The sequence below is a fragment of the Syngnathoides biaculeatus genome, chromosome 10 (assembly GCF_019802595.1).
Source record: "Syngnathoides biaculeatus isolate LvHL_M chromosome 10, ASM1980259v1, whole genome shotgun sequence".
In the NCBI taxonomy this organism is placed as follows: Eukaryota; Metazoa; Chordata; class Actinopteri; order Syngnathiformes; family Syngnathidae; genus Syngnathoides; species Syngnathoides biaculeatus.
In genome coordinates this window covers 25,674,151-25,693,759 of record NC_084649.1, presented here as the reverse complement: position 1 = coordinate 25,693,759, position 19,609 = coordinate 25,674,151, and the positions used below count along the sequence as shown (strand labels likewise).

The window sequence follows — 19,609 nt, the reverse complement described above, 5'->3', positions numbered from 1 at the left end:
ATCCAGGATGCACATCTGATTGAAAATAGTTATTCTCGGGGTCTTGAAAAGAAACAAACCTCACGAAATTCACTCCGTTGCGTCTCGCGGAGAAAGTGAGAGAAAGTTGGCGTCTGACGCCAGTTTCATCAGTCAACACGAAATTGAGTGGACATCATAACAGGATGCATGAAAAAGTCTCGAGGACCACTGAATGAAATTAAACAGGAAGTCAGCCATTCTGGATGAATTCCAGAGCTCTGACTTGACAAAGTAACCCAACTCAACTCAATTTCATTTCTCTAGCACTTAATAATATATTTCCTTCTCAATATAAAACCATCTTCCGATCACAGCGTGCGTGACGACACTCAGTTTTTTTGATACGGTTTAGTTTGAACGTAAAAAAGCGACGATAGTGTTCCAACAGCAGATCATTCACCCATCAGCTAATAATACACACTGATTCTTTCCAACTATCATTTGACTACATTTTAGTGGTAATTACGGAGCCCCTAAAGGGACATTGGGGGGAAAAAAAAAAAAATCTGGTTTCTCATTGTAATGACAAACTTTCTCATTATAATGAGAAACCTTCTCACTGTAATGAGTAACTAGTCCATTGCATGAGTACATGTATAAAAGATCCTTACTCCTTATTCAGGAAGCTACCGCTAGCAAGTAAATAAGCTATGACTACCTGAACGCAGGAAGCTACCGCTAGCGGGTAAATAAGATACGACCCATAGATTTTCGACACTCTCACGGTCATGAGTAACTTACCCATGAATAAGTTACTCATTGTAATGACGTAATTTACTCATTACAATGACAAAGTTACTCATTACAAAAATAAAGTGATCCATTACAATGAGTAACTTACTCACATATGTCAATGGCGGGGACACTGAAATTGTCTTCTTCTGATCACAGCATGCGTGACGACACACAGTTTGGCGATACGGTTTGGTTTGAAAGTAAAAAAGCGACGCTAGTGTTCTAACGGCAGATCATTCACCCATAGGCAAGTAACACACGCAATGATTTGTCACACTATCCTGTCCCATTTCGTCACCTCTCTTGTTTCATTTTACTACATATTAGTGGTAAGTACGGAGCTCCTAAAGGGACTTCATCACTGTTATGAGTAACGAGTCCATTGCATGTGTACGTGTATAAAAGATCCTTATTCCTTATTCAGGAAGCTACCGCTAGCAGGTCAATAAGCTACGACTATCTGAACGCAGGAAGCTACCGCTAGCAGGTAAATAAGCTACAACCCATAGATAGCCGTTTTTAGACACTCTCATTGTAATGAGTAACTTCACCATGAGTTACAATGAGTAACTTATTCAAGAGTATGATACTCATTGTAACGAGTAAGTTACTCATTGCAATAAGAAAGTTATCTATTACCTCTCTTGTTTCATTTTACTACATTTTAGTGGTAACTACGGAGCCCCTAAAGGGACATTGGGAAAAAAAAAAAAAAAAAACTAACAGGTTTCTCATTGTAATGAGAAACTTTCTCATTGTAATGAGTAACTAGTCCATTGCATGTGTGCATGTGTAAGACCTTTATTCAGGAAGCTACCGCTAGCAGGTAAATAAGCTACGACTACCTGAACGCAGGAAGCTACCGCTAGCGAGTAAATAAGCTACGACCCATAGGTAGGCGTTTTTCGACACTCTCATTGTAATGAGTAACTTACTCATGAGTTACAATGAGTAACTTATTCATGAGTAACTTACTCATTGTAATGAGTAATGTATGAGTAGTATGTATGAACTTACTCATTACAATGAGCAAGTTACTCATTATAATGAGCAAGTTACCCATTACAATGAGTAACTTACTCATTACAATGAGAAACCAGTTAGTTTTTTTTTTCTCCAATGTCCCTTTAGGGCCGCCGTATGAATTGATAATAAATTGACATACAACTTCACAGTCTAGATGTAGCGCTCATTGCCGTTGCGGGTAGTTCTTATTTCCCGACGCAACCAAATTTCAAATACACAAAAGTTTGTGCAAAAAAAAGTATGACCGGAGTACTGCTCACACAGAAACGGATTCTTGTTAGAATCGTTTCAACGGCAAATAACGACAATCAAACCGACAGATGTTCGTTTATTACGGTTTCCACGCAGCCAAGAGAAGCGCGCGCCCGCCGGACAATCACCAAAACCGCATGCGGCGTTTTATTCCGTCCGGCGGGCGGCCAGCGGATAAAAGTGACCCCAGGTTTGTGTGAAGCAGACATGAATAATGGAGCGGCGTGATGGAATCCCACGCGTGACTGTGACTTATCATTTCAATTTCTCCATCTTGCGCTCACGTGACGACTCCAGCCCACGTTTCATTAAATCCGTCCAATCCACTTGCATATATCATCGCGCAAAGCGCACAATGGGAGCCTTTCAAGGGACGAACCCCACCCCCCACCCCCCCTTTTCTCGAGGATGCCGACAAAGGCCCCCCACCCCTTGCTTCTCTCTTTCCAAGTACAGTCCACTAATTCAGCGAGAGCGCCCCCACCCCATGTCATTTTTGGTTTGAGTGTGTGCGGATCAGGGTGCAATCAAGTCGAGATGAAACCAAAGCGGAATAAGAGAAGAGTCATATTTCTTCTTTTTTTCCCCCCCTTCTCAAGGTCTAGCGAAGTATAATAATTTGTCTTCAGGATGAAAGAGCGCACATGGAGAAAAAGAAATGTGGTCGGGGAGAAAATGAGCTCAGGAACTGCATTTTGTTTGGATGCCTCGCCTGGCTCCTTGCGACAATGCGACGTGAACCTTGATTGTTCTGTGACCAATGGACTGCCTACGAAAGGCTAACGCTTCTTCTTCTTCTTTTCCTTTCGGCTTGTCCCGTTCGGGGTCGCCACAGTGTGTCCTCTTTTCCATTTCAGCCTATCTCGTGCGTCTTCCTCTCTGACACCCACAGTCCTCATGGCTTCCCTCACCACATCCATCAACCTTTTCTTTGGTCTTCCTCTCTCTCGCTCTTTTGCCTGGCAGTTCCATCCTCAGACTCTCTCGCCTCTGGACATGCCCAAACCATCCAAGTCTGCACTCTGGAACCTCGTCTCCAAAACATCCAACATTGGCTGTCCCTCTAATGAGCTCGTTTCTAATCCTATCCAACCTGCTCACTCCGAGCGAGAACCTCAACATCTTCATTTCTGCCACCTCCAGTTCTGCTTCCTGTTGTTTCTTCGGTGCCACCGTCTCTAATCCGTCCATCCTGGCCGGCCTCACCACTGAGTAACTTCATAACTTGTACGAAGAGGGCCGTGAGGACTTATGGGAAATTTAACAAGTCTTATCTTAGTACATCTTCGTACCCGAATTAGTGCCGTATCGTTCGCGTTGAAGCTGCTCGGCCCGAGTTAGCCTAGCACGCTAACAACATTACCTACGTAGAGTATCCAACAAGGACCGAACATCGAACGTGGACTCGACCTTCAACTACTGCAGTGAGGGCCATTGTGGATTGAATCCCTTCCATCCGGATATCCTTTAAATTGCCAGAAAGGTAAACGGTTCATTCGGTTCATTAAAATGCATGGACAATAAAAATAATAATAATAATAAGGACTGTTGACTAGTCAAGGGTGGGTCTTGCTTCCGTTGTCAAACGTCAGCCAGGATTGGCTCCAGCTCACCTGCAACCCAAATAAGTACGAGCGCTACGGAAAACACATCGAGCTTGGGACAGGCAAAAAGTTTAAACTACGCCCGTTTGTAAACTCTGCCACAAAAGAAAAATGTCTTTGTTATTGCCTGTTATCGCCGTGTAAATGACAGTAAAAGAATGTTTAAAAAGTGTTATAAAACGAGGCCCTGCGGAGTTTACAAGGGTTTTATGGTGGCCTCAGTTTGAACAAGTTCCTTTCCTGTATGGGAAAAAAAAATCAACCAGCTGAGAGTCAAAATTTGATGTCAGGAGCAAGCTTTTCATACGTTGCCGTTCGAGTGAACTGGAAGAAGAAAAATGACGCAGTTAAGATGCTGAGATTCCCTCGCATGTTTCTAATTTTTTTTTTTGTTCCCCACTTTTGAACGTTTATTGAAGACGGTAAAAGAGTCAACGACACAAATAAAAAGTAAGAACACTTACGAGGAGTTGCTGAAGGCCAGAAGGCCCACCTTGACGCTCACCACCTCCTGATGTCACTCTTTAGGCCACGCCCATCAAAGGGACATACCCAAGACTACCGTAATTTCCAGACTATAGAGCGCACCTGATTATAAGCCTCATTCAGTACATTATTAAAGGAAAAAACATTTTCTACATACATAGGCCGCACCTGTCTATAAGCTGCGCGTGCCCACATTAAAACAAGAGATATTGACGACGAAAAATGGCACACAGGGAGAGTTTTCAAAGTTTTAATAAAATACCTTAGCTTACGTATACCTTGGCCAGCTCAATTGCTTTTAACATGAAAGCTGCGTCATATGCATTTCTTCTTGTATTTTCATGATGACGGTCTGTTCATGCTCATTTTATTCATGCAATATGCGCGAAGTTACATTAAACTTGCGTCTTCCTCTGTACATATTCTCTCTCGTAGCTTTTCTCCTCGAGCGCCCCTGGCGGCCGTTGGAAAGTAAACGGAGTTCCAATTTTGGCCACGAATTAAAGTCGTACTGTAGGTCAAGGTGGTAAAGGTACCGATATGTGGTGGTAATTTAAGGCTAATTTAAGGCTTCAGCTTACAATCTAAAGTGCTTTTTCGACAGCGCCTGTTTAGGGAAAGCGTGTGGGGGAGGACTCATGTTGAGTAACAAAATGTTTATTTTGAACATGAGTTTAGGGAAAGCTTGTGCTTTGGGGATGACGGGAGCGGGTGGTATAGCTTCTGATCAGCAATGCGTTTCGCTTTCTTTTCATTGTGTTAACGGCAGCACAATGGCGCGATTGTGCAACCACGTGAAACTCGACACCTTGCCCGGCCCGCCGGGGGTCAGAGGTGAGCCCCTTAGTTGGAGTCGCCAGAAAAGCTCTGATTTTTTTTTTTTTTTTTTTTTTTTTTCCCCCCCCACCAAAACAATGTTGCTTAGCATATTCTGATTGTGGAACTATAATCCCGCCCCCCTCCCGGAGCCCGCTTTGGCTCCGCAACCTGCCTCATTATTTCAAGGCGGCGTTTGCTGCCACTCGAAACCCCCCTCGGCATGATGGACAAGACCATAAAGCCGGGCAATAAAGCTAAGACGAATGTTACATCTTAACACTGATAGAGGCAATTAAGTCCATCATAAGCAAAAGGGCGGATCCGTCTTCTCCGGGGAGTCGTTCACTTGCCCGCCTTCACGCCGAAGCCTTCTTCTCATTTTCCTCCCAGCTCACAGCTGACAGTCCATTACAAATGGAGCTCATGTCTTTCATTTATTGTTTCCTTTTCTTTTTGCTTCCGTTTGCTTCCCTTCCGCCTTTCTTTTTTATGACCTTTGTTTGTCATGTGAAACATTTTGATGGCCTGTTCTATTTATTGCCTTTTTCAAAACAAACAATAGTTTACGGACTGAAAGATGGAAAGCAGAACCTTTTTTTCCTTTTATTTATGAATAGAAGCAGTTTATACATGTTGCCCCTTTGTAATATTTTTTTCACGTAAACGCTATTATGTAGTTGATTTTATTTATTCACTAGTAGAAGCAAAAAAAAAAAAAAAAAATCACATCTCACCGTATTTCTCATTTTCCACATTTCCAATGCAAAAGAAAAAAAGTTGCAGATGTTACATTCATTTTATTTTAGTTTTAATATTTTGTTTTCACACACATATATATATATATATATATTCTTTTTCTGAGCCGCTTATCCTCACAAGGGTATCAGGAGTGCTGGTGCCTATCCCAGCTATTTTCGGGCAGGACCCTGCACTGGTCGCCAGCCAATCGCAGGGCACATTGAGACAAACAGCCGCACTCCCAATCACACCTAGGGGCAATTTAGAGTGTCCAATTAATGGTGCATGTTTTCGTAATGTGGGAGGAAACCGGAGTGCCCACCCGGAGAAAACCGACGCAGGCACGGGGAAAACTTGCAAACTCCACATTTGCGGGGCCGGGATCGAACCCTGGAGCTCAGAACTGTGAGGCCAACGCTCTACAGCTCCGCTACCGTGCCACCTTTTTTTTTTTTTTTTCCAACTTTGTTCACCATATTCATCCTGTATTTATTAGGTTTGTTATATTTACAATTAGTGTTGTTTTTATTACATTTTATTGGGTGATGAATACATTTTCTCATTCACGTCACTTTTGTTCAAATCAGTTTTTAAACAGTATGGGCCACAAAAAAAGATCACTTGACAGCTATTTTGTTACAATCATATTTAGGTTTCTAGTTTTCTAAATAATAATTTTAAAGACTCCTTTTTGTCGCCTTAACACTTTTTTTCATGTAATTTTTTTGGTCTATTTTGTATCTACATTGACTTATTTTTAACTTGGATGTAATTTTTATTTCTTTAATCATATATATTTTTTTCTGGATTAAAACTAATGCGGTACATATTTGTAGGAGGGCCCGTGGGTGTGGCTCTGTCTATGGGGGGTTGGGGGGGGCATCACAGGAAGTGTTCTGTTCGTCCGGCTGGGATCAGCGTTGTGTATTATTGGTCAGGTCCGATTACACAAACAGTGTGTCGGTGTTTACGGAGAATATATTGCAGTGAACGAGCACAAAAGGAACGCACACACACAGAGGTGAACTGCAGCGGTGGATATATTCACAAAGGAAATCCATATCTCCCCCCCCCCCCACCCCCCATTTACTCTCCCGGTTTGGTTATGCACGCACGCATGCATCTCGTCACTGTGACTGCTCACATGAGCGCGGTCCTGACACCGGTATTTATTTGGACCGCTGTCTCTTTGCACGCTCCTGTCAAACAGCGCCGGGGAGGTCTTTATTGGCCCAAATGCAGTTTTTTTGTTTTTTTTTGGGGCGTGGAATTTCTGAACAAAGCTGCTTTCAAGTGACAAATGTGCTTCATAACTGGGTGTGAGGCAGCAAGATAATGGAGGAGGAGCAAGTAAATACACTTGTTTTGTTTATTTGAAGTCGTTTAAACACGACGGGCTCCGAGTTTGTTGACCGTGCGACGCGCAGGGGCGTGAATTTGTGTCATCCGTGTTTTGTTTTGTTTTCTCACGAGCTCAACGCCATTCAGCTCGCCAATCGTGAGAGATACATATTGTCTTTTTTTTTCCCCTAACTGACATTTTCTCTGTTACTTCTCAACACTTCGCGCATCGTGTTTTGTTTTTTTTTTTTGTGCCGTACGCAAACAGGCCACCGTGTGCCGCATATCTGCCATTTTGTTTTGTCACGCGGCCAACCATGTATTTCCCTGCAAAGAAGCGTCTGTGGTGTTGTTCGTTCCTCGCCTCGCTCGCAACGTCTTCGCTGCAGCGTTTCACCTCCGTCCTTCCATCCGTGGGCATTATCCATCCAGCGTTCATCCCTCTTTCCAAGTCTGCTTTCTTCCACTGTGTTGAGCGCTGTGATTGATGAACCTCGAAGCCCAGAGAAGACAAACACACAATGAAATCACGAGCTGTGCCGTTTGCTCTTTGCCGCACATCAACAAGCTCGCAGCCAATCCAACGTTGTGACTACTGGAAAAATATCTCAACGCTGAGTTTTTTTTTTTTTTTTAAATAAATATAGATTTGGCCAATTTTAGATGAGCTGTGCAGGTCCACCAGCACCAACGTGGAAAGAAATCGAAGCTTTAAAGTGCTTTTGTATTATTTCACCACGTCTGGTAGAGGTGGGACTGCATCAGGGATCTGCGCTGAGCCCATTCCTGTTTGCGGTAGTAATGGATAGACTGACAGATGAGGTTAGACCGGAATCTATTGGTAGAAGGGTGCTGAGGATGGAGCTGCCAGGCAGAGGAGAGAGAGAGAGAGAGGAAGACCAAAGGAAAGGTTGATGGATGTTGTGAGGGAGGACATGAGGACAGTGCTTGTTAGAGAGGAAGATACACGAGATAGGCTTAGATGGAAAACGATGACAAGCCGAAAGGAAAAGAAGAAGAAGAAGAAGAGCCTGTCCTAGCCTGAACTTGTTTTTGGCCTCGGCACTGATGTCGCATCTCCCTAATATTTTGATTATTGAATAGGTTGCAGGAGGTCAATTCTTGAGGTCACTCGGTGATCAATTGGCCTGAGGAAACACATTTTACTTGCGGTTCGATAAAAATCTTTAACCGCCTCGTCATATTTACAGATGCAGTTTATGAACTCGTTTTGGAATCAGAAATCAAGGGTGGTGGGTTTTGGTAAAACAAAAATGCGTGTAATATCTCAACGTTCTCAAAAAACGGGCGAGCGTTAGGGTTGCTGTGTGAAGTCGTTTTTCAACAAAAGAAGCGATGTCCTTTGTTGTTCTTGTTTTTGGATTGTTTTTCCTCTTTTCAGGGGGGGGGGGGGTTGCATATCCAACGCGGAATGCGATGCGGTGATTGTTCCCGACGCCACATAACGGCGCCGTTGGAAATGATGCCATTGCCTTTTCGAGTGGCGCTTCCATCACGGGGCCAATGATAACATGGAAATGGAATTGGACCTTTAATGTGAATTTTGCAAGAAACTCTGCTGCTTGTTTTTGCCTCTGACTGCCTTTGTGTTTTTTTCTGTTACATTTCTTGTAACATTAATTTTCTTTCTGAAATGATACTTTTATTTTATTTTTACCATTTTCTTATAATTACTACACAGTAATGCACAGCACGTAATAGTGAGAGGCTCATCAAGAGCATCACATTTTTAAATCTTTTTTTTTTTTTAAATTTGGGAAAATAATACAATTTGGGTAAAAAAAAAATAGTTGACTCTTGCAAGTTTGACTTTTTCCATTCACTTTTTCCTCAAATAAGTTTTTTCTTGAAAAATAATTATTTTCCAGTCTTATAATGAAGTTTCCATCAGATAAAAGACTTTATCGTATGTTGACTTTTTTTTTGTTGCAAAAAATACAACACAGATTTTTTTTTTCTTTGTAATATTACAACAAAATGGGATTTTATTTTTGTAAATTTATTGCAGTCATTACTAATGTTTTCTTGGAAAAAAAATCAGAATTTTAATGAGTGACTTAATTTGTGAAAAGTTGACTTTCTTTTTACCTGCAATGTTGAAATGTTGAAATATTTTTTTGTAAGGTTGCAAGATTTTTCCTGTGTTGTTGTTTTGTTTAATTGTTTTTTTTTTATTTCAATTATAAATGCTCAAGATCATAACTTTAGCTTTTTCACCCCAAAGCTTTTGATATTAATTTATGTAAAAAAAATTACAAGTAACGTTTTTCTCTTAGATTTCCAACTTCATTCTTTGTACTATTACAACTTGATTCCTGGCAATGTGGAAACGATTCCCAGGCAGTTAGCAAAATGGCCTACGCAAGAAATTCCCACTCAAGCAACCCTCCGAACTTTGACCAATTCGCCATCGTGCCAAAAAAATGTGCGCGCGAGACCAAAAAGCGGTTTTGCACTTTGCCGTACAGCCGACAAGAGCTGATTCACGGCTCCCAATCAAACATCACCCAGCTTTTAGGTCTCACAGAGACGACGGAGGTGCCCCCCCTGGGCCAAATGGGGAAAACCAGCGAGTGGGCGAACGCTTAAGCGGGTGCGCCGCGGCAACGGAGCCGAGACGAGCGCAAAGCGGCGACGGAGCTCGCGGTTCATTTGCCCGTTGTGCGATTAACGGCGGAGGTCGCAGCCAGCGGCCCGCAGCTTGAAAGGCAGACGCGCAAACACAACACAGACATCGGACCAGATGCCTCCGCTGTCCGTCTGCGTGTCTGTCTCGCGATTTTTTTGCCAGCTGCCACTTATGGGGAAACAAAGCGCAACGTCCGTGAAAGCCGGTAGGGGCTGCGATTAAATACAGCTGCTACTGTGAGCGCCAGGAACAGGAACGGTCCGGTTCGACTTAACCGCAGACGCGGGTGGAGGCGCTTCTCGGGGGGGGGGGTGTCACAGTCGAGGCTATCAAACCGTGTCGAAGCAAAAGGTGGCGCTATATCTGATTGGCCAGTTTATCCGATCAAAAGTGGTGAAGAAAGTTGCTCGGGGTGAAAACCTTGCTCTTCGTATTTGACTTCATTTAAAATAATTTATTGCTACTGACATTATTAGGCGGCACGGTGGGCTCAGCTGGAAAGGGTTGGCCTCACAGTTCTGGTGCAAATCCCGACCCCGCCTGTGTGGAGCTTGCATGTTCTCCCCATGCCTGCGTGGGTCACTCCAGTTTCCTCCCACATCCCAAAAACATGCAACGTTAATTGGAGACTCCAAATTGCCCATAGGTGTGATTGGGAGTGCGGCTGTTTGTCTCGGTGTGCCCTGCGATTGGCTGGCAACCACTTCAGGGTGTGCCCCGCCTCCGGCCCGTCAACAGCTGGGATAGGCTCCAGCACTCCTGCGACCCTCTTGAGGATAAGCAGCTAAGGAAATGGATGGATGGATGACATTATTAATGCTATTCATATTCATATTCAGGTTGCACGGTGGATCAGCTGGTAAAGTGTTGGCCTCACAGTTCTGAGGTCCCGGGTTCAATCCCGGACCCGCCTGTGTGGAGTTTGCATGTTCTCCCGTGCCTGCGTGGCTTTTCTCCGGGAACTCCGGTTTCCTCCCGCATCCCAAAAACACGCAACATCAATTGGACACTCTAAATTGCCCCTCGGTGTGATTATGACTGCGACTGTTTGTCTCGTTCTGCCCTGCGATTGGCTGGCAACCAGTTCAGGGTGTGCCCCGCCTCCTGCCCGTTGACAGTTAGGTAGACTCCAGCACTCCCCGCGACCCTCGTGAGGTGAAGGAAATAGATGGATGGATATTCATATTCAATAATTAATATCAATAACATTAATGATGACTGTCATTAAATTAATACAATTACCCGTCAAGATTTTCAACAATCCTTATCATGGAGATGAATAAATATTTGGAATTGTCATCACAAAGCTACTTGTAAAATTATGACTTTGCTCTTTTAAACTTATTCTCCAATTTTTTTTCACTTATAAAATGATTTTTAAATGGCTTCGTCCTTCCCCATCAACCTCCCCCAAAACGTTTCACAAGATGTAAACATTCTCGTTTTTTTTTTCCATTCTAAAATGATTTTTAAAAGTCTCCGTCACCCCCATTAACCCCCCCCCAAAAAAAAAAGTTTCACAAGAATATCATAATTTTGGTAAAAAAAATTGACAAAGATCAATCATGTTTTTTTTAAAAGAAAAAAAAAAAAAGAAATGCATTTGTAGTCGTGTGCACTCAATGTGACTCCAAGTCCCGTCTCAAGAAATGAACCCGAGGTGAGAAAACACTCGGCGGGAGGAGCGGAATGCTTTTTGACAGCTTATCACTCTGTTACGCCTTTGTCACTTTGTAACTAGCGTGCAATTGCAGCTCGCGCACAGTTTGAACCACGCGGCCCGCTGAGAGCAAAAGTGTGAGTTACACAAGCTCTGACAAGGCCTAATTACGCGTGTCTCTAATGAACTGTAATTACTAACACGCAGCCGAGCGCCGAGGTCCGTAAGCCGAGGACTTGTAAGTCATTAGGCTGCCGTGTCGCCATTGTCTCTCAGCCGGCTGACTGGGGATCTGTTTGCCGGCCCCCTTTCGGGACGCCTCGGCCTCCTCCCCGCCCCGTCTAATTGATTTCTCCTTTTTGTTTTTTTTTTTTGTTTTGTTTTTTGTATTTGCAGTTTGATGGTGACAACATGTACATGAATGAAAACAACCATGAGTTCCTCCCGCCCAGCCAGGTGAGTTCCATTTTCGGCATCCCGTCGTTTGCGGTCGAAGGAGTGCCGACATGTTGCCGATGGCATAGCTTTCCAGCTTAATAGCTCGTTTTAGCCTGGGTCATTAGTGGAAGTTTCAAAGAGTTTTTGCCACAGGTGAATGTTTATGTTTATGTTACTAGGGAGCAAGCACTCTATGGTGGCAGTTGACTCAACCTACTTCATAACATGTGGCGTAAATGTTTTTTGTTTTTGTTTTTTAAAAAAAAGATGCTTCAAGATATTTATTGCCACTTTCAGTTAAATATTACTGTTAAACTAAAGATACAACAAGGAGAATTACATGTTGTGTATTTGAAACGGTGACATAGCCTTGGCTACCTCAATGCTAACATTCAATGGGGAAACTACATGGGCTAACAATTAGCATTTACGTTTGGTTGGTTAAGCAAGAGATATATGAGCACCAACGGTGATGCAACACATGTAGACAGGCAATGTAACAATACCCACAGGCACGTATGTTAATCCTTTGCGAAAAATGACCAATATTACTGCTGTAATGAGAAGAAAAGAGGAGCTGAATCTTGCCGGTTATTTTTCCATCCATCCATTCAAACATCTTCTTTTGCCGCTAATCCTCATGAGGGTCACAGGGACTGCTGGAGCCTATCCCAGCTATCAACGGGCAGGATGCGGGGTACACCCAGAACTGGTTGCCACCCAACTTTTCAATCATATTTAATGTTCTAATTACTGTATGTTTTTATACACTCCAGAATGTTTTTTTTTCCCTCATTTAAAAAAAAGCAATTTTTTTGTTTTTGTTTTGGGTAGGGTAGAACTGATTAATGGCATGCATTCATGTCAATGTTTTTACAACACAATACAGTCATTCATGTTACATGGTTTCATGATGAATGCATTTGTTCATATTGTCATGAAAAATGATTAAGGACTTTTTTTTTTTTTTTTTACATTTCTATTTATTTATTTAATTTTTTTTTTTGGTCACAGCGACCTCCCCCGGACTTTTTTGTTTTTACTTTTATGGACCTGGCCACAATATGAGGAAACAGCATTTGTATTTTATCACTTCTACTGAATCTTGGTGGGGGGTGCAGGTGGAGGGGGGGTTGTTGTTTTTTTTTTTTTTTTTTTTTTTTTCTTTTGGCAGAACCTCAAGCAGCTGTCATTTTAACCGGCATGAAAAAAAACAAAACAAAATGCTGTCGGCGCTAACTCTGATTTGCACGCTGGCTCCATTTGGATAGTTTGGTCGTCACGAAGCGCGGCCTCGCTTTTGAGTGATTTGGTCCTTATTGCAGTGGAAGTTGGGGGGGGCGAGTTGGGCTTTACGCGTATGGCGAGCCTTCCCCGACTAGAATCTCTGCAGCAGCAGCACAGCTGGTCCCGAACAACTGGGCGAGCATATGGTTGTGTTTGGACAGGCAGATTTGTCGGAGTTTGGGAAATAAGCCCATCTGACAATCCACGGGGGGAGCTGAGAATTTGTCTCCGTCCATTGTAATTACCGCAGCCGCCCGCGCGGGCCGCGTTAGCTTTACGGTTTTTTTTTTTTTTAGGCGGTTAATTTCTTAATGCGCCGCTTTATTAAAATTGCGGCTCGGAGCCTGGAATGAGACGAGAGAGCTGGTTGTTTTTTGTTTTTTTTTTTTTTTGCATATGATTTATGAAGTCAATTTGGAGATCTCTGGTAATAAATAGACGGATGTCACGGAGTGATTTTCAGCGCCGTTATCCGACACATATCCCCGGCTGTCAAAGAACTCTTTAGATCTCGCGCTTTTTTTTTTCCCTCTCCAGCATCTTACAGCACTTGCCGCTGACTGATTACACGACGCGTTGATGTGCGCTCTGCTATTTCGTCTTCTTTTCATGCCAACTTACTGGTGAAAAGATGAAAAAAAAAAAAAAAATCTTGCAAATGTGGCAAAGATGATTGACAGGAGTAGAAAGGTGGGGGTTCACCGAACGAGTCAAATGGCGGGAAACTGACGATATTTGGCTTTGTTTGTGTTATTTCTCTGTTTACTCCCGACGACCTCGTATTTGACGCGCGTCTTGCTCTGTTTGCTATTTCGCCAAGTTCCGGCGTCTCCATCCGTCCGACAGCGAGAGTCGGAGAGGTCCCGCCGAGGGGAAAATTTCAAACAATTTCTGGCATATAAACCAATTTTCTACATTCTCCGCCACAGTAAACCGTTCCAGCTACTGATAGGCAACATTGATTACATTTTGTAAATGCCAAAGGTTGTGACGTCTCATCAATTTATGAAAATGTTTTATTTTAGGCTAGTGTGCTAGCTCACGCGACGTTTTGCCGGATAATTGAAGTACGGAATACAGCCGCTCATGTAACATGGTGTCCTGCCTGTGTACATTCTACACGCATGGTATGCCGTTGCTTTGCTCGTTATTATTTTTGTGTTGTTCCAGACCTCGGTAAACAAATCAGTTCAGTTTCCATTTTACACAATTTGGCACAAAATGGTGGCATTTTTCGGCCATGACAATTATTATTTTGTGCATTAGAGCTTGTTCTCTGTCCCCTGTGAATAGCGAAAGAGTTCCCAAGTCCCTAACCTGTATCAAAGTTAGCCCATGCGCCGTCGCAGTCGCAAATCTGCACAGTCGAGCACGTAAAACCACGCGCGTAAAATATGTCACGAGCTGAAATCCGTAGATATTGAAAGACATTGCTTATTTTGTGTAGTCTTGACCAATGTTCCCACTAAGCTGCGCTACTACGCAATTGCGCACTTGTCGCACACTCGGCGCACATGAAAACCGATCCAGTGCGGTGAACCACAGCCCGACGTTTTGTTTTGTTTTTTAACACGGAAGCGGACCGTCTCTACAGCTGCTGCTCAGCCTACTTCCACTTCCTAGTTCACCTGACACCGCCCCCCCCTCCTCTCTTAAAGAGGTACACTCATAATTGCAAAACAGAACACAAACCCGCAACTTTATATCTGCGGGCATGACTGGTGGACCACGCCCGTAACTTTATATCTGCGGGCATGACTGGCCGCGCCTGTACATTTTTCAAATGTGAATGACTGCAAGAGTCTTTTGCCAAAGCTCCTGAAGGATCAAGAATGACAGCACGTTTCACCCACTTTTTCTAACCTGTCTTAAAAATGAGCCCGTTTTGAGGGGGCGGTCCAGTTTCATGCAAAAGAGCCACTACTCACGGCATTTATTCCACAACTCGGGGACAAAGCTACTTGCTCCTTGTGCCTTGTTTCATCCCCTTTTCAATCCACTCCTGACCCCGCCTCCCTCTGCTGCGTGGTTTGTTGACGTGAGAACGGCTTCCATTACCACGGCGACTGGATGGTGCCAATACATGAACCCATCAGGAAAGATGTAAAAACGTGGAGTGCAATTTTGCTCACGAAGGCAGTACTACGTGAATAGATGGCATAATTGCAGATCAGTTATGAAGTGCATGCAGTGAATTCATCATCATTTGTTTGTCTTTTCATGTGGTCTGTAATACAGTTCGTAGTTATGTTTTTGTAGAACTCCATGCTTGAAGTTGCTGATCTTCACCCAGCCGGTCCTCCGAGTCATGGTTAGAGACATGGGGAGTGGGGGGCGGGGGGGTAGTATTGTGTCCTGTATCTGTGAAAATTCATAACAGCTGTGGGTTGCCGCCGCAAATACGCCCGCACTAAACGTGAAGAAATGAGAGCCCCCCCCCCTCCCCCCGGGGGGGGGATATTCCTTTAAACGCGTTTAATTCTTGAGGAAACAACGATCTTGTTGCGCCGTCGCCGTATTCCCAACATGCCGCGGCTTAAAAACAACAACAGAAAACCGAAATCGTAGCGCCTTAAGCTCACTTTCCTGTGCTCGCTGCTTTCTCTTCCTGTCGTTCTTTGACTCCCCCTCATTTGCTCCTTTTTTTCTCTCGCTGGTTCCTCTCTTTCTCCTTCACACCTCATTGCATTTAAATGGATTTGGGTCAGCGGTTCCGCGTGCGCGCGCTGTAGAACGTGTGGATGTGAATACGTGCCTCCGCGCAGGATGTTCAAACCGGCACCTCGCTATGCGAATCCGGACACACCTTTCTTTTGTTGCTCGACGGCTTCATCCACATTGGCGTTTAGATCGAACAGTGGGTGGCAAAGTATGGGGCGCGGGCCACATCTGGCCTGCTCCGTTGTTCAATCCGGTCCACTGAGCATTTACATTCCTGTAATCATTGCTTTATTTTGGTCTATTTTTTTTTTCATCAAATTGATCAGTGAAAATGTATTTTATTTCATTTATACTTTTTAATGATGTATTTAACAGCTTCTAATTTCTTTAATGAAATGACAGGTTTCTTGTATATACTGAAAATTAAGAAGTAAAATAAATTATTTTAGATTTATGTTTAACAGTTTTATTTATTCAAAAAGTAATTATTTAGTTAATTAGAATAAATGAGTTTGCATAATTAAGTTAAAAACTAAAATGTATAATTATTTTACTATGGAATAAACTACTTTACCCGTTTTATTTACATATTTTAGTATTTTTTAATTTTGATTTGTTTTAAAAGTAAAATATGGCCCGGTTATTTCTTTTCATTCTTTTCAGAGTACATTCAAAAACCAGAATCAAAGAATCAGTTCACTACACGTACATAAAATACTTTTGTTTTAATTTATTGTAGTAAATGACATCACGGGTATTTTAAAATTTTAATTCATGTAAGCAAAAATAGTAGTAACAATTTGTGGCCTATGGTATTTTTAGAACATACCTCGCAGGCGCCTTATATGGTCCTCGCGGGCTACCATTTGCCCGCGGGCACTGCGTTGGTGACCCCTGCTCTAAATTGTCCGTAGGTGTGAATGGTGGTCTTCGACAGGGTCAACAGGCAACGGTGGCAGTCGCCCTCAAACCTAATGAGGACAAGCGCTATTAAAAAAAATGGATTAAACTCAACCTGTAGCCTTGTGAGGACGCGGGTTCGATCCCGGCCCTGCCTGTGTGGAGTTTGCATGTTCTCCCTGTGCCTGTGCGGCTTTTCTCTGGGTGGGCACTCCGGTTTCCTCCCACATCCAAAAAACATGCAACATTAATTGGACACTAAATTGCCCATAGGTGTGATTGCGAGTGCGATTGTTTGTCTCGATGTGGCCTGCGATTGGCTGGCAACCGGTTCATGGCGGACCCCGTTGACAGCTGGGATAGGCTCCAGCACTGCCCGCGACCCTCGTGAGGATAAGCGGCAAAGAAAATGGATGGATGCAGCCTTTTGGTCGGTCACCCAACCGCAGTCCAGTCACCTCGGCGCTGACACTATTGCGTTGCCAAAGTGGAATGCAATCGCGGATGGAGTGCGGATGGTAGTTGTGCGTTTTCTCCGAACGGGTTTTGCCCAAGTTCCGGCGCCCCCTCTCGGGCACGGAGTGACGTAGATTTATGGATCCCGATCGTTGTCTTCCCCCGTGACCGTCAATTGTCAGCGGACAAGTGGGGGAAATACCATCCGCCCAGCACCTCAAACGGGCTTTGAACACAAAAACCTCACAGCGGACGCTTTAATACGAGCAATGATTTTGGACGGCCTGTATTTTTTTCCCCCATGGTCGCGAGACCTTCGAGTGAAGTGGAATTTCACTTGCTGATTGTGAGCGGAACAACGGGCGCATTGAAAAGACGGCGTTCTCGCGGCGTCGCGGGCGAACTGGAAAGGAAACTTCATCAGCACTTTACCTTGACGATTCTTCGCTTTGATGTCTTCCTCCCTGACTTATGAATCCGTTTAACAAGACTGCCGTTTGAGAGGAATATGTCATAAGGTGGGGGGAGGAAAATGAGCAAATGGAAGGGAGGAGGCCGAGCGAGTCGGATGAGCTGCACGGGGGAATAATTCCGCTAATGGACTGACTGTTTGGATATTCAGCAGAAGTAGGAATCGGAGATTACGATCTTGCAATTAGTGTAACAAGGTCTTATTGATTGGCTGCCGCTGTAGCGTCTCTGCAGCCCAAAAAAAAAAAAAAGGCCGCATGTGGTTTTAGCATGCGCTACATGTGGCGTGTTTAGCGCGGCCAGCCAGATCGCGCCAGTTCGCGGTTACCATCCGGCTCGCGGCATCAAAGCCGGAACATTATGGATTGCCGAGTTGAAAGGACGCCATTTGCATATTTCTTTCACGTTTAAGTGAATATGTTGCCCTCCGAGTAAAACACAGGTATGAAAAGGAAACATCTGGCCGTGAAGGATCGAATTTGTGTCCTAGTAGCTCGTTTGCTGTGAGGGATCGCGGATTTGTCTTGAATTACTGCTGCAGAAAGCGCTTTCATCTATATTAAAAGGCTCCAGTACAAAATCGTTTCAGTCATGTGGTATTCGTTGCACCCCTCGTCGTCACAAAGTGTACAGAGGACGCCCCGGCTCTTCGTAGGACCGAGTCCGAGCCCCGCCCCCAACAGCGAATTCAAGCAACTAATTGATGCCACAAACTATGATCCCAAAACACTTGTGTTAGCATTTCACTTACAAATGTCTTCAAAAATTGCTGCGCCCTTATGAATAATGTACACTAAACATCTCACAGCTCAGCATGCACAATGTACAGTATATTTTCGTATATATTATATAGTATGTGTATATTTAGGGACCGCCGCACAGACGCCATGGATACGGAGAAGCCGGCAAAGGTTCGACAAGCGCACTTTCGTTATTCAGCGTTGACGTGTTTGACGGCTAGCAGGTTAGCCAAGCGGCATTTTTGCGGGGGTTTGTTTGACGTGCGTGTCCTCAGCTGGAGTTCGCAGTGCAGTAATGATGATGATCATGATGAATTAGATTTTGTATGTCAAGTTATGGTGCCAGTTATTATTTCCAAGACCGAATCCACACAATGAGAACGTCAAGCATCTATAGAGCTCGTGCACGTGACGTCACCATTTTCACGGCGCCATATTGCCGGTCAAACAGTGCTGCTCGGCATTGTGGGAGACATTTAAACCGGAGGAGAATATTTACAATACCCGAGACTTGTTGTCATGTTGGTTGTCACAACAGACGAGACGGATACCCAAAGAGATCATTCTATGGAATTCCAGGTGAAAGGACCAGAAAAGATCGATGGATTTTGGCAATTAAACGTGATGGATGCTGCCCAACCAAAATACACACACGCCTGTGTAGCAATCATTTTATTTCCTATAGTAACTATTCTTCTCAATCTCAAATTACCAGGAAATATTTATAATGCTAAATTGGCTCATTTGAAAACAATGTGTATTTAAATAGGGGTTTAGAGGTGTGCGTGTGTTTGGCCGCGATACGCTTCCGTGTAGGAGGAGCCGACTCCCTGTCCTTTTTTTTTTTTTTTTTTTCTTATTCAATCATAGTTAATGAATGCGAGTTTGTGTAAAACCAGGGGTCGTGTATTTAAATAATGATATTTGTATTGAATATAAGCTAAAAAAAAAATCGATGGATTTCACCAAACGTTAACGTGTAGCTGAACACACTTCCGTGTTCACGAGCCGTCAGATCCAGCAACAAAGTATTTGTATGCGTCCAAACTTTCATACACTTTTAAACTGTTCTGTGTAAATCTCGATGACTTACTCACCAGATCCATGTGTAGATCCAGTTGTCTCAAGACAAGAGGTAGCCAATTAACTGTCCAATTTCTTATCAGCGAAAACATCGACTTCGGCATTAAGGATGGGTCCTCTATGTCGAGTGCCTCTCATTTTTCCACGTACCTTCATTTATTACCGCCTTCTGAATGTTTGACGGTATCGGACGAATCTCTGGGCGACGTGCTATAAGGCATATTTTCGGTTCGTTTCAACG

At 43.7% G+C, this 19,609-nt stretch overlaps 1 protein-coding gene and 1 long non-coding RNA gene across 8 annotated transcripts in view; one reads left to right on the top strand and one right to left on the bottom strand.

Moving 5' to 3' along the window:
* The window catches only part of tox2 (TOX high mobility group box family member 2), a 122,065-nt gene that overhangs the window by 40,255 nt on the left and 62,201 nt on the right, over positions 1-19,609 (top strand). For 5 of the 7 annotated variants that reach the window (XM_061833366.1, XM_061833360.1, XM_061833364.1 and 2 more), the window contains exon 3: positions 11,729-11,788. The exons of the other annotated variants lie outside the window; for them this stretch is intronic. In XM_061833366.1, the coding sequence (XP_061689350.1) occupies positions 11,729-11,788 (60 nt within the window). The remainder of the gene's footprint in view (positions 1-11,728; positions 11,789-19,609) is intronic. 7 annotated transcript variants of the gene reach the window in all.
* On the bottom strand, positions 5,811-18,345 carry LOC133507850 (uncharacterized). Its single transcript, XR_009796924.1, has 3 exons — positions 17,507-18,345; positions 16,548-16,689; positions 5,811-7,515 (listed from the first exon to the last, which is right to left on the bottom strand). It is a non-coding gene; the product is annotated as an uncharacterized LOC133507850 (long non-coding RNA).